At 34.3% G+C, this 15,365-nt stretch overlaps 1 protein-coding gene across 1 annotated transcript in view; it reads right to left on the bottom strand.

Moving 5' to 3' along the window:
* The window catches only part of PIAS1 (protein inhibitor of activated STAT 1), a 126,662-nt gene extending 113,501 nt beyond the window's left edge, over positions 1 to 13,161 (bottom strand). Inside the window, exons 1-2 of the mRNA XM_044665326.1 lie at positions 13,106 to 13,161; positions 12,085 to 12,529 (exon numbers count right to left, since the gene is read on the bottom strand). Coding sequence (XP_044521261.1) covers positions 12,085 to 12,526 — 442 coding nt within the window. The 5' untranslated portion in view covers positions 12,527 to 12,529; positions 13,106 to 13,161. The remainder of the gene's footprint in view (positions 1 to 12,084; positions 12,530 to 13,105) is intronic.
* Between the last annotated feature and the right edge of the window lie 2,204 nt (positions 13,162 to 15,365).

Below are 15,365 nucleotides of genomic sequence, written 5' to 3' on the forward strand. Positions count from 1 at the left end.
TCTCTACATAGGAATACAGATAATTAGATCTCACTGAGGCCCTTAAAAAGGCAAATTTAAAAATTATAAGTTTTCTTTCTTTCCCCTCTGTATCTTATTTACCTTTTCATGTTTCTCTCGATTTTTGTGGTTGGATATCAAACTTTCCATTCAGCCCTGGTCTTTTCTGTGCAAATACCTGGAATTCTTCAATTTTGTTGAATGCCCATACTTTCCCCTGGAAATATATAGTCAATTTTGATGGGTAGTTGATCCGTGGTTGCAGGCCCAGCTCTCTTGCCTTTCTGAATATTGTATTCCAAGCCTTGCCATCTTTTAGCATGGAGGCTGCCAGATCCTGTGTGATCCTGATTGGTGCTCCTTGATATTTGAATTGTTTCTTTCTGGCTTCTTGTAAGATTTTTTCTTTTGCTTGGAAACTCTTGAATTTTGCAATTATATTTCTGGGTGTTTTCTTTTCTGGATCGAATGTCGCAAGTGTTCTATGAATCCTTTCAATGTCTATATTGCCCTCTTGTTGTAGGACTTCAGGGCAATTTTGCTGGATTATTTCTGTTAGTATGGAGTCCAGGTTTCTATTAATTTCTGGTTTTTCTGGAAGACCAATTATTCTCAAATTGTCTCTTCTAGACCGGTTTTCTTGGTCTGTCACTCTCTCATTGAGATATTTCATGTTTCCTTCTATTTTTTCAGTCTTTTGACTTTGTTTTATTTGTTCTTGTTGTCTTGAGAGATCATTAGCTTCTAATTGCTCAGTTCTAGCCTTTAGGGATTGGTTTTCGGCTATGATCTTCTGGTTTTCGGCTATGATCTTCTGGTTTTCAGCCATAATCTTCTCGTATTCCTTTTCAATCTGGACATTTCTGGTGTTCAATTTGCTTATCAGTTCATTTGGTTTCTGAGCCTCACTTTCCATTTGCAAGATTCTACCTTTTAAAGAGTTATTTTCTTGCCAGATCTCTTCCATTTTCCTCAAAATCTCAGTTTTGAACTCTTCCATAGCTTGTGAGGAGTTTTCCTTATTTGAGGAGGGTTCAGATGCTTGTTTGTTCTCCTCCTCTGTTTGCTCGGTTGTCTGGATTTTCTCTGTGTAAAAGCTGTCGAGTGTTAAAGACTTCTTTTTCTTGTTATTCTTTCTCTTCTGAGCTTCCTGAGACTGGGTAGCCATTGTTAGCCCAGCAGCTTCTCAGGTTTATCCTCGTGCTCAGGGTTTGTCCGCGGTCTATTGGCTCCTGAGGTCTGAATTCTGGTTTTTTCCAAGGTCAAGCCCCCTGCTGGACCTCCTTGCTTGATCCTCTGAGGCCAGAGGTTCCTTTACAAGTCTCAGGGCGCTGCTTCCACAGTCGTACACCCGTCCACGCTGGTTCCCCACTCAGGGTTTCAGAGCTTTAGCTCCTGGCTTTGTCTGCCTCCACCCACACCTCCACCCGTGCCTGCACTCTCAGCCCGCGCTTTGCGCCCTGCGTCCACTCTGCTCCCGGGCTCAGATTTCGCGTGCGTTTTTTGGCTTATTGGGGTTCTAAATCTTGCTGCTCTCAGGAACAGGCCCCGGAGCTGCCAATGACTCGATGGGTGCCCCAAACTTGCTCTATTTCTTTTTAGCTGGCTTCGGCGCTATAGGTGTTGTGTGTGGAGGGGTTGGGGGTGGGGTGGTTGCTCAGCCTGCGATTTAGTGAGAGCCCTTTATAGCCTGGAAATGTCTCGATTCCACGTACCTTCCACGCTGTGCCCTGTTGTGGGGTTCCTCTGTTCGTTTGGACTTGTTTTTATGTCCCCTTGAGGAGTTTTGTGTGTTTTGGTCAGGAGAGGTTAAGAGCTGCTTCTTACTCTGCTGCCATCTTAACCCAGAACTCAGAGGAAGGATTTTTTAACCCAGGTCCTATGACTCCAAAGCCAAAGAGCTTTTTCATGTAGCATGCTGCCTCCAAAATAGAGGTTGACAAAATGTCTTTTGATACCCTAATTTGTGATTCAGAAGGAGGAAAAATCACTTTTAAATTATTCTTACCTCAAGAGAATGCTTCTTTTAAATGGCACTGCTAGTCACCATCTTACATTTTTCAATTAATTTTAGAGGCATAAAAAAACCAAAGAATTATGTGCAACAGAACTATCTTGTAAATCCAACTAGAAGAAAGACTAATTAAAGAACATGGAATGTCACTCAAACTCAGAAGAACCTTTTACAGAAAGTAGCCTTTTAAACAAATCATACAATTTCACATAAAAGCTCCCTTTTACTTTCAAAGCGAAAAAAGGAGTAACTCAATTTTACTGTTTTGTACTAATTTACTTATTGGTTCATGGAGGCCTAAATCAAACCACTTGCTTCCAGAAGAGTTATTAGTTATTTTGGTCATTGTATAAGAGATTTTGCCTGGATTTTCTATGAATGTCAGATAAGAAAAGATAAGAGAGTGTGTCCAAGTATAAATTATTAATAGCCTATTCATTTTGAAAGGAAAAAGATAATCAGAGGTAAAATGCAATGTTTTATAACCTTTGTTTGTAATGGTAATGTCACTGTATTATCTAAGGTAGGATTAAAGATTTTTTAAGAAAAGATAACAAAGATTCTTATTGGGCTTTTTGAACTATGTGCTATAAATTCCATAGTTGGATAATACATAAAGATGACCTATGGAAGTAAAATATTTGCACCAAAGTATTGCTTTTCAAAAAATCATTGCTATCTTTCATTTTATATCACTTTACTTTCCAAATACACTCCACACCTCCCACCACTCCCACCTCCCCAACCACCACCTCCCTTAAGAATCCATCCCTTTTAACAAATACTACAAACAATATTCTTATTCTTTCACAATAATATCCCACTTGACAACTACACATTATTAAAAAATATAGATTACTAGCCATTACCTGAAATTGATATTCCATTTCTCCTTTGCTTTTGTTCACTTCCCCCATGCCTGGAATACACTCCCTTCTTCATTTCTACTTCTAAGAATACTGGTCTTTCCTCCATAGGCCAGCTTAGGTACCACCTGCTCTATTAAGACTGCCCTTATCTGTATAGTTTCTAAAAAACTTAGGAAAATTTTTATGAAAGGATACAAAGAAAAGTGAACAGAATCAGGAGAAGGCTGTATACAGTAATAGCAATATTGTAACAATGGCAAATTGTGAAAGATTTAGCTACTCTGTTCAATACAATGATCCATGAAGATTTCAAAGGATTCATGATGAAACATGCTATCCACCTCCAGAGAAAGAACTGATGGACTCTGGGTGCAGACTGAAGTGTGTGTGTGTGTGTGTGTGTGTGTGTGTGTGTGTGTGTGTGTGTGTGTGTGTGTATGTTTTCCATCTTCTTTATTTTTTACTTTTTTTGCAACATGATTAATATGGAAATATGTTTTACATGACTTCACATGTATAATGTGAATGCTTGCCTTGTCAATGGTGAGGGAGATAACTTGGGATGCAAAAAAATTTTTCTATGTCTTTTTAAAAAAATTTTATTTAAATTTAAATTTTGAATATTTTTCCATAGTTACATGTTTCATGTTCTTTCCCTCTCCCCCAAAACTCCTTAACCTCTCTTAGCCGACACATAATTCCACTGGGTTTTACATGTATCATTGATTAAGACCTAATTCTATATTATTGATAATTGGACTAAAGTTATCTTTTAGTGTCTACATCCCCAATAATATCCCCATCATCCCATGTGTTCAAGCAGTTGTTTTTCTTCTGTGTTTCTCCTTGGGATTCAAAATGAAAAGAATGTTAAAATTTAAAAGAAAGAAAAAAGATCCCCTTATCCTGTTAACTGTTTTCCCTCATCTGAATTCTGCCTGAACTACTAATATATCTGTATAGATGGCTATTCTCCAGAAAAAAGTAACTTACTTAAGGACAGGGATTATAGTTTTGCTTCAATTCAAACTGTTTAATAAGATGCTGTGAAAACATTTCCATTTTTGTCTTAACATATACACATACAATGGTTGACAAATCTTATTGATTTTACCTTTACAACATCTTTCCTATCAGTTTCTTTCTCTATTACTCAAAAAGCTAATTACTAATTTAGGCCCTCATTACCTCATGTTCCTAACAAGTCTCCTCTGACTCAAAACTATCTTTTCTCTGATCCAGTCTCCACAAAGGTGCCAAAGAAATATTCCTCTTATTCTATTCATCCTACTTCTCTGCTCAACAAACTCCAGTGGCTTTCAATTCATTCTACAGTCAAATATAAATTCCTCTGTTTGGTGTTTAAAGCCTTTTACAACCTAGCCCCAACCTATCTTACCAGCCTAATCACACATTGTTCTTCCCTTCTTGGATAAAATGACCTTCCTATTCACATAAGATATTCCAGTTCCTTTCTGACTCTGACTTTGGATAGTTTGTCCCCTTTGTCCCCTATGCTTGGCATGCATGGTCTCCTCACCTTCAGTTCTTAGAATTACTAGTTTCTTTCAAAACTCATCTTTAATACTCTTCCTTCCTGGATTCCAATTAGTGTGTGTCTCTTCATAATCTTGTAACTATTTTACATGTTATTTTACATTTAATCTCCCTAATAGAACTAGCTCCTTGAAGGCAAGGTCTCATTTTTGTCTTTGTGCCTTCAGTATCTAGCATAATGTCAGGTACAGGGTAGATGCTTAATAAATGCTTGTTGATTGATTAAAAAATGCTATGAAATATATGATGTAGTGATTAACACCTAAACTTTGAATTTAATTTTCTTTTAAGTATAACTGAAACTTGGTTGCTAGAATAGTCAAAAGGAATAAGACTAAGAATAAGAGTATAAGAATATATTCCTTAAGAATATAAGGAATAAGGACAAAAATAAGACTCATAAGAGAGTCATTTAATCTTGTTTGTTTCAGTTTCCTCATTTGTAAAATGAACCGAAGAAGGAAATGGCAAATCACCCCTGTATTTTTGCCAAGAAAACCCCAAATGGGATCACAAAAAGTCAGCTGCAAATGAACAAGAACAAAATGTGTATATATTGGACATTACACACACATGTTAATATGCCATCTCATATTCTCTCTATATAAATACATATACTTATATATGTACACATACATGTATAAACATACACATAAATAAGTATGGTAGAGAACAGGCTACTCAATGAATTAGCAGATGTGATTACTGAGTCAAGACTGGCAATCTTAGAAAAATCTTGGCAAATGGTGATGTATCACAGGACCATAAACAAAAAATGTCTTATTCTGTTTTGTTTTTATTTTAAAGGGCAGAGGGTAGAATATTGAAACTGGTGAGACAGATATTCAATTCATGAAAAAATTGAGAGATACTGTTAGTTTTTAAATGTCTTTTTAAAAAGGAAAAGGAGATCACTAAGAATCAGTAAAAATTAAAAAAAAAAAAAAAGATTCCTCAAAAAGATTTCCAAAATAAAATAGCAAACTCTCAGTTTTATACATTAAATATATGCTATATATTTAATATATAATGATATAATACAATCATATGTGACATTATTTAAATGTGTTATATATAAAATATAAGGAAATCTAAATCACAAAAAATAAAAGTTAAATTAAAATAAGTGAGGTTCTTTCTCATACTTAGCAAAAGTTAATAAAGATGAAAAATGATGGAAAGTCAATGTTGGATGGTTTTTAGGAAGACATGCACACCACTACACTATTGGTAAAACTGAGTTATAGCTGTTCTGGAAAACAATTTGGAATTATGCAAGAAAACAAATTCATCTAAAGTGTTAACAAATAGTATATATACATAATGTAAGAGGATTCAGAAGTTTGAGAAGGCCTGTATGAACCAGTTATGAAATAAGCAGAATCAGAAGACATACACACATATTTACAATAGCAATCCATCAGTAAACAAGCATTTATTAATCAATTACTTATGCTCCAGGCACAATTCTGGGTACTGGGGATAGATGCAAATACAAAGAATTAAATAATCCTGCCTCTGAAGTGGGAGATGACAAAATACACATATTAGCATACATATAATAAATATAATGAAAATAAAATGTAAAAGAAACACAAAGTGGTTTGGGCGTAGGCAACAGCAGTTGGAAGGATATCAGTAAAGGCTTCATATAAAAAGTGATGCTTCAGCTACATCTTAAAGGAAGAGACTCTATGAACCAAAGGAGTACATTCCAGACATGGAAGGATGGCCAGTACAAATACACAAAAAAGGGAAAGAGAGTGGCACATGTGAAGAAGAGAAAGAATATCAACTGGTTAGATCAGAGTATAAGAAGGGAAGTAATAAAGAACAACATGGGAAAAATAGGTTGAGGCCACACTATTAAAAGCTAACCAGGAATCCATATTCTATTCTGGAGGCAAGGGAGCTATTGGAGTTGATTCAGTAAAAGAGTGGCATAGTCGTGTCTTCACACTTAAGGAAATCATTGAGATGGTCATGCAAAGGATAAAGTGGAATGAGGAAGAGAATCATGAGATAGGGAAACATGATGAAGGAAGTAGAAACCCTCTTCCTAGATCTCTTATTAAGGGAGAGGACACTGCCATCTTCCTAGTCACCCAGACTTGCCACAGAGGTGTTAACCATCTTCAATTCCTTACTTTCTCTCAGCTTCCTCATAACCAATCTGTTGCCAAGTCCTATTTATTCTACCTCCTTGACATCTCTTATATACATTCCCTTCTCTCCTCTGACACTCTACTTTCCTAGCAGTTCCTCATCACCTCATGTCTGGACTACTAATATAAGAGCCAGGTGGTTGGCCTCTCTCTTTCAAATCCATTGTCCACTCAGCCGTTAAATTTATCTTCCTAAAGCACAGGTCTGATCATGTCACCTCCCTAGTCAATAAACAAATACCAGCTGTTCCCTATCACTTCCAGGAAAAAATATGAAATCTTGTTTAGCTTGAAAGCCCTTCATAACCTAGCCCCTTCCTATCATTCAGTCTTATTTCTCTATGTTCCTCACATATAAGACATTTACTCCATCGATTATGGATTTCCATGGACTATCTCCCATGCCTGGAATGCTCTCTCTTCATCTCTATTGCTTGGTTTTCTCAGTTTCCTTTAAAGTCTTAGCTAAAAATCTCATAATGATAGCACTTTCCCTCTGGAATTACTGCCAATTTATCCTGTATATAAGGCAACTAGATGGTGCAGTAGATAAGAGTTCTGGGCCTTGAAGATAGAAAGAAATATTTTCCTGAGTTCAAATCTGATCTCAGATACTTACCAGCTATATGACACTTAATCATTTTCTTATCTGTAAAATAAGTTGAGAAGGAAATGGAAAACCAACCACTCTAGTAGCTTTGCTAAGAAAATTCCAAATGGGGTCAAGAAGAGTCAGACATAATGAAAAACAATTGAACAATAGCAATCCTGTATATATCTTATTTATAGATAGCTGTCTGCATGTTGTCTCTACCAACAGACTATGAGCTACCTGAAAGCAGAGATTAGCAATATAATAGGTGCTTAATATATTATTATCAACTTTAATTGAAAGGCAGCTAAACTTTTTGATTCTAAATATATGTTCCTAAGAAATACGGTATGGCATAATTAAAAATAGCTTCCTTTCTTAGCCAAATTCCTTGGTAGTTATAAAGGCAGCATTTGCACTTCTTTTCCTCTTCAATCAGGCCCTCCCTAAAGTTACCACTGATTTGTGATCACAAGCCTAATGTCTTTTCTTAATCTTCATTCTAAACTTCTCAGAACATCTGACACTGCTAACCACTCTTCAGTCCTGGATATTCTTTTCTTTCTGGGTTTTTGTGACACTGCTGAGATTTATTTGACAAGTGAGATAATAAAGTGCTTAGCTCAGTCAGACAGAAAATATTAAATAAATGTTTGTTCCCTCCCCTTCCTCCTGTTGTCTCTTGGTTCTTTCCTCCTGCCTACGTTACTTCTTAGTCTCCATTCCCTAGGACACCATCTATACTACAACCTTTAACTGTGAGTATCCCCCAGTTTTGCCCTGAATCCCCTTCTCTTTACATTAGCTCCCATGTTTCCAAACATCATTTCTACTCAGAACATTTTCAGATCTAAATATCCAGTCTTTCTCTCTCCTGAATTCAGTTCTGTATCACCAAACTTTCAATAAGAGAAGGAGTATACCAGGGAGGAAAGAACTGATGCAAAAACAAAAAGTAATAATAACAAAAAACCAACAAGAAACAATAATATCATACCAGGCTACTACTATCAATCAATCAGAAAACATTTATTATATATAGGATAAGTAGGAAACAATCAATAGAGAGAAGGCACAGGAATTAAGGGGTTGGGAAAGACTTCCTGTAAAAGATGGTCTTTTAGTTGGGAGACATACACACACAGAGTATGTATGTATGTCTATCCAGGTGACACAATCTTTTCCTTAAGCATTTTTCTGATTAAATTTTCCACCAAAATCTTTTTTTAAAAAAACATACGTAGGCATTGGCAACTCCATGTTCCAAACTTTTCTCATATCACCCATTGCAAACACTATTTTCAGGCTAAATCAGACTATTGATCATTCCCCAATTTTATTTTCCCCTCTCCCATTTCTTTGTGAAAGCTGTCCTATTGGAATTCTTTTCTTCCTTCCAGGTGACTTCAGGAGCCATTTCCTCTAAGAATTCTTCCTTGAGTGTCCTAAATGTGACTCCTCCCTTTCTAATTTCTCATCCATTACTACTTAACTTCTCTTTTATATATGTATTTATCACAATCAAGCTTATTATATCTTCCTATTCATGCATATGCCTATTTATTCAAATGTTGTCCTCATTTATTTGTAAGTCCCTAGACAATAGAGACTGTTTTTTTGTGTTGTTGCTTTTCTTTTGTATTCCCAATGATCACTTAGCACTTGAGGCTTTATGATCAATCTGTATACCTGCCTTATCCCCTTACTAAAAAGTTCTTTGAGGGCAGAAAGCAGGTAATTTTTTCATTTCAATAAATCTTCACTGTCTAGCATAATGTACTGCAATTCAAATCAATTTGAAAAATAACCAGTAAACTCCTACAGTATGTGGACATTTCCTTATATGTATTTTTTCATCTTCTGATGAATAAGATAAAAAAAATGTTATTAAGTGTACTATCAGCTAACCAGAGGGGTATATATATATATATACAAGAATATGAACAGAAAATTCTACAGAAACTTAAAACTTTTTCAGAAATTATCAAAACTGGCTCTTCTCATTGAAATATTTATTTTTGATTTTTTACTATTGTATTTGAAGGTTTTGTACATTTCTAAGTTTTTAAAGCTCAAACTAATAAAAGTAACTTGTAGTATTACTTAAGCAATATAACATGACAAAATGTGAATCATGATTATGTTGGGCTACATTGGCTAATGTATAAAAATGGATGCAGAATGCTTATAAACCCAATTAGAAGTCACAACCTGTATAATTAAAATATCTTAAAATAATTCTATTTCAGGATAAAATGGTTAGAAGGATGAAGAAAATAATACATTGGAAAGCTTGCTGGATATGGAGTCAGTGGACTTGAATTTTAATCCTAGCTCTACTACTTACTACCTGTATGATGTTAGGGAAGTCACTTAATATTTCTTGGCCTTGGTTTCCTTATTTTTAATATTTAGAAGGCTGGTAACTCTAAAGACCCTTCAACATCTAGATTTCATGGTCCTATAATTTTAGAGGCAGTATGGTCTAATGGAAAGAGCAATAAACTTGAAGATAAAAGACCGGAATTTGAATTCCAATTCTTAACATTCACTATTTGTGTGACCTTGAGGGATGTCATAACTTCCCTACATCTTGGTTTCCTCATCTAAAAATTAAGAGACTGAAATAGTTTGCCTCTGAGGTTCCTTCTACCTCTATCTAGCCTTGTGACCTTTTGAGAAATCTTTTTATTTGTTTTGGGTTGCAGCTCCCATTAGCTTAACAGATCTTTTAGACTGTTTAGATACTAACAGATAATCAATATACAACTGAAATCTTAATATTATGATCCTCATTTCAAACCTGAAAAATTGTTCTTATAGTAACTTTTAAGCAAATAGGATCTATTCTTCTATGAAAATTTCTAAAAAATATCTGCTTAAAAAATCATAATGTAGAATCAGATTATATTTCTACTGTACACAAACCAAATATTAGGGTCAAGGATCACCTGATGATATTGTCAACTGGTATTTATAACAACAATGAATCAGAATCTTGTTTTACACGAAGACCAGCAAATCATTTGAGAGTTGGGAGCTAAAGGAAAAAATAAGCACAATTATAATTATTTTAAAAAAAAAACCTCTAACACCTAAACCTAAAAAACAAAACAAAACAACAACAAAAAAAACCACCCCAGGTACATCAGCCATTTTAAGGTCAAGTAGAAAAGAGGGCAGACAAAGGGCTTTAAAAGACTGCCTGTCCTTTGATCCAGCCATACCACTGATGGATTTGTACCCCAAAGAGATAATAAGGAAAAATACTTATACAAAAATATTTATAGCTGCACTTTTTATAGTGGCAAAAAAAAAATCAGAAAATGGGGGGAGGGGTCCCTCAATTGGGGAATGGCTGAACAAACTGTGGTATCTGATGGTGATGGAATACTATTGTGCTGAAAGGAATAAAGAACTGGAGGAATCCTATGTGAACTGGAAAGACCTCCAGGAAGTGATGCGGAGGGAAAGGAGCAGAACCAGGAGAACATTATACACAGAGACTGATACACTGTGACACAACTGAATGTAATGGACTTCTCTACTAGCAGCAATGCAATGACCCAGGACAATCCCAAAGGACTTATGAGAAAGAACGCTATCTGCATCCAGAGAAAGAACTATGGGAGTAGAAACGCAGAAGAAAACCAAATGATTGATCATGTGGTTCGATGGGTATATGATTGGGGATTTTGACTTATTATACTGCAAATATGAGCAACATGTTAATAGGTTTTGAACAATGATACATGTATAACCCAGTAGAACTGTTTGTCAGCTCAGGGAGGAGGGAGGGAAGAGTGGAGAGAAAGAACATGAATCATGAAACCATTGAAAAATATTCTAAATAAATAAATTTAATTTTTAAAAAATAGAGGGCAGAAATTATATTAAAAATAGTTCCTAGAATCTTTGTTCAAATAAATTCTGATAATAACATAAAAACCTACCTAGGGAAGAGATAATACTTCAATATTTCCTAAATCCAAATACCAGTATTATAGAATAATACTGTTTAATGATATAAAAATATTTTAGTAACCCACCTATGTAGGTAAAACAATCAAATAAAGTCACTTATATTTAATATAGAACAGTAATATACAAATCAAAATGATTTTTTGATCAACATGATTATATTGTGAAAGACTGAAAAATTCAATGAATGAAATTTCATCAAACGATTTAAATATATATTATAACTGTATAAGAAGGCAACGTATTGCTATATCTACCTAATGATCCATACACACAATTTGAAAACTAACCTGAAAAATTTCTTTTAATCCAGAAGCTCCAATGGATCACAAGTTTAGATCATACATTTAAATATAAAAACTTCTTTCTATTAGATAACTGAAACCATTTACCCATTTGAATAATCAAAACCATTTACCAATCTGTTATAGATGCCATCAAATCTTAAAAGGAAAAAAAAATCCAGAAATTGGTATTAGCAGAAACTGATTTTAAACAATACTTTATTTATTTAAACTTTTTAATCAGTAAAGCTAACATATAAATATTTTAATGTATTATTTCAAAGATTAAGCTCTAGTTTGATTTTATTCCTGTATTTAATCTTTCTAGTGCTTTCTTTTGTCAACTACTGAACAGAAGCAGAATAAGAAGTAACTGATTATGTCATAAAGTTAAAAAACCTCCCCTCCTAAAGAATAAAAATAAAAAAGAATTTTTTAATGCATTTATTTTAAAAGAAAAAGTTCTGCTACTTTTGCTAGGTGCTAAAAAACCTTAACCAAATAAATTTTTATGGGAAATTAATCATAATTACAGAAAGAAGCAGTCTAAAATGAAAAATCTGCCCTCCACCAAAGATAGCAAGACAATCCAAATCATTATTGAAGACTACTGAAACCTTACCTAGACTGGTGGGTTTTATCAATTCATCCAGCAAATCATAAAATGGTAATTTCTGAAGTTTTATATCCGGATGGACAGGGTGAAGAGCAGATGTAAGATGGGGTAGTTCCAGTTCATGTTTAGGTCCCAGAAGAGAAACAGGAAGTAATGGTGATGTTGCAGGGTGACCATCATAGGTAAGTTGTGGAATGGTAGACGGAGATAAAGTTGCTGGCATGGGACTTGAGTGTACATTGGGGATAGATAAGTCCGCAGGTGTCATAATTTTCTGGGGAAATCTCCGCCTATAGAGTTCTTTAATTTTCATTTGTACAGCAGGACTGCAGCCAGCCTTTAACAAATGCAGTGCTTTTGTGAGAAGTTCGTGTTTACGCCCGTGCTTGTTCCTTCCGGCGTAGCCCAAAAGTACTTGGAGTTCAGAAACTCTAAGGCTCATAACCATTTGCTTGAAGACAAACAAAATGCAAAGAATATTAGTACTGTAATAACTTCATTTGCAACATTAAGTTTTGTTTTCTTATTAATCTTACTGTTTGCAGTTTGTTTAAAAGACAGTTGTTTTATTAACAATGATCTGGAAATGTAAGTAAACTTAAAACGAAATTCAAGTACTTAAATGTTTAAAATCTATAATTAATATTTCAAAATATTGTTTCTGCCCAAACTAGATTTTAAACCAAGTATTAATAAAAGAACATCACAATCTCTCCTATATTTTCCTGCTACAATCAAGTCAACAACTATTTAAGCAGACATTAGTGTCTAGCATAGTGCTAGGTGCTATGGGGATTGCAAAAGAGACAACCACATGTCCTCACAGAGCTTAGAAAAATAAGGAGAGAAAACATACATAAAAGATAGAGAAAATTATATAACTGAGTGCTAGACTACATGGTGTATATATAGGCCAATGATTCTCAAACTTTATTTTTTGGGGGGAGGGGTTATGGCACAGTATTCTTTGTAATAAGCATACTGAATGTTTAAGTTGGCAACACTATGGGAGAGTCGAGAGACTCACAAATGCGCAGTTTCCCTTCAGTAAGAGCAGCTGTTTTTGTTGAGTTCTTTGCGAGTTCAAGGTCTGGCGTATTTTGAGGATATTGTGTACCTGTAATAGGCAAGTTTTGTTTATTTTGTGAATACTATACTTATCATACTATGTATGCTGGACAAGTAAAATTTATATTAAACAAAATTACTTATAAATTTTCTTTTATTTGCAGTAATATAATAATCAAAATTTCATGGCACACCTAGAGGAAACACCCACAGAACACACTTTGAGAACCATTGGTATAGGCTATAAAAGTTCTGAGAATTCACCAAAGTGAAAAGTTATAGAAAAATACACAGAACAGTTTAAACTTCTGTGGTTTTCCTCTATTCTAGCCCTTAAACGACCAAATGTAAAAGTCAAGACTCAAGCCAGAGTCACAGACTCAGAGAATCACAAACGGTGATGACAAACTCTGTAGACTTCACACTTTATGGACTTGGCCTGAAGCCAACCACTTCTCCTTCTCTTATTATTCCTTCCCTTGCTAAGACACTGGTTAAGTGAAGGAAAAAAAAGCAATGACGTTCTGAAAAAATACAGACATCTTCAACACAGAAGTACAGTATGGGGGGTATTAAGAGGTAATGTTATTTCTGCCATGTATAATATCAAGGCAAGAAGAGTGGTAGAACTTAAAAACAGTGTCACCAAAAACCCTTCTTACAAAATAATTTGATTGAAAATAAAATCATCCATAATTTAGGATTAGCTGGAAATCAAGTCTTCATATCCAAATTAAAAAATGTTATTTCTTTGGGGGAAAAGATATGTTTGCCTAAAGCATCAGTAAATGATTTTGAAAGAAATAAGATCTTTTTTTAGGTAAAATTCCAAAGAGTAAAAGATTTTTAAAAATTGGATGGCATTGGTTGAATACAATTGTAATAACAAGTATAATAATATGCAATTTATATGGACAACAATTTTTTGCCATTCAATTGTTTTGTATTATATATAACCACACAATTCAGCAATTATAATAAACTCCAGAGATGACAGTTTTTGTTTTGTTTGCGTAGGTCAAAGGAAATAAGCATAACATGTTTATGATGTTAGCTGAAATACACATTTCAAAACCATATAAAATCACATTTGCATGATGGTCAAAAACTGGATAACCATAGGTATAAACCTTTGAATACTAAAATATGTTTCTAGTTGCCTTTGAAATATATGATGAATAAAAGTAACATTTAAAATAGAGTGAAAACAACTTTTACTATAGAGTTTGATTTTAATAAGTACCCTCTTATTTTAAGGTTCAATATTTTGGCTACAAGAAAACTTTGTATTAGTATAAATATAAAGGGATATATCTGGATTTAAATTAACCACTATAATCTCAAAAAGGTGAAATATAGGTAGCTAACTCTTATTTCCATGAATGGCTCCTCTTTAGTCTTTAGAGTCAGTTATGGCTGGTTAGGGTTGTTTTTTTGTTTGTTTTTTTTTTTTAAATAAGAGGATTACATCTCTTGATGAAAGTGCACACTGAGACACTTCTTTTTGGATATGGTCAATGAAGACAGTTGTTTTTTGCCACTATTACATGAATTTTGTTTTTCTTTCTTTATCAGTAGGGGTAAGGGAAAGTGACCAAAAGCGTTGGTATATTTTTGTTAACTGAAAAGCTTTTTATTTAAAAAAATAAAGGCAAGGCAGTACTAAAAATCTGAAACACCAAAACCTACAGAAAAGCATACAGCAGTCAGTTCACAATATGTTATTATTTTTCTAAATCTTTACCTTTTGTCTTAGAATTGATACTAAATATTGATTCTAAGACAGAAGAACAATAAAAGGCTAGGCAACTGGGGCTAAGTGACTTGTCCATGGTCACATAGTTAGAAAGTGTCTGAGGTCACATTTGAACCCTGGCCCCCACAACTCCAGGCTTGGTGTTCTATCCATTGTATTACTTGGTTGCTCCTCACAACAGAAATTGTTAAAAGAGGAAAATTAAATATTCAAGTATGTTTTAGACACTGAAATGCAATGTGTTTTTTAATGTCACATGTTCCACTTATTAGTGCTACAACAAAATGATTATTTACAACTAAAAAATAACACCAACCACTATCATATTATAAATCATTACCTCAGCAACCAGAATTTCTCAGCTTTCTGCTGATGCTATATAGCCTCAATTGATGCAGTTCTTAGAATCCTGTTGCTGGAGATGGGGGCAAGGGGCAATAAATCAGAATACCAAGGCAGTTTA

Source organism: Gracilinanus agilis, chromosome 2 (genome assembly GCF_016433145.1).
Source record: "Gracilinanus agilis isolate LMUSP501 chromosome 2, AgileGrace, whole genome shotgun sequence".
Classification (NCBI taxonomy): domain Eukaryota; kingdom Metazoa; phylum Chordata; class Mammalia; order Didelphimorphia; family Didelphidae; genus Gracilinanus; species Gracilinanus agilis.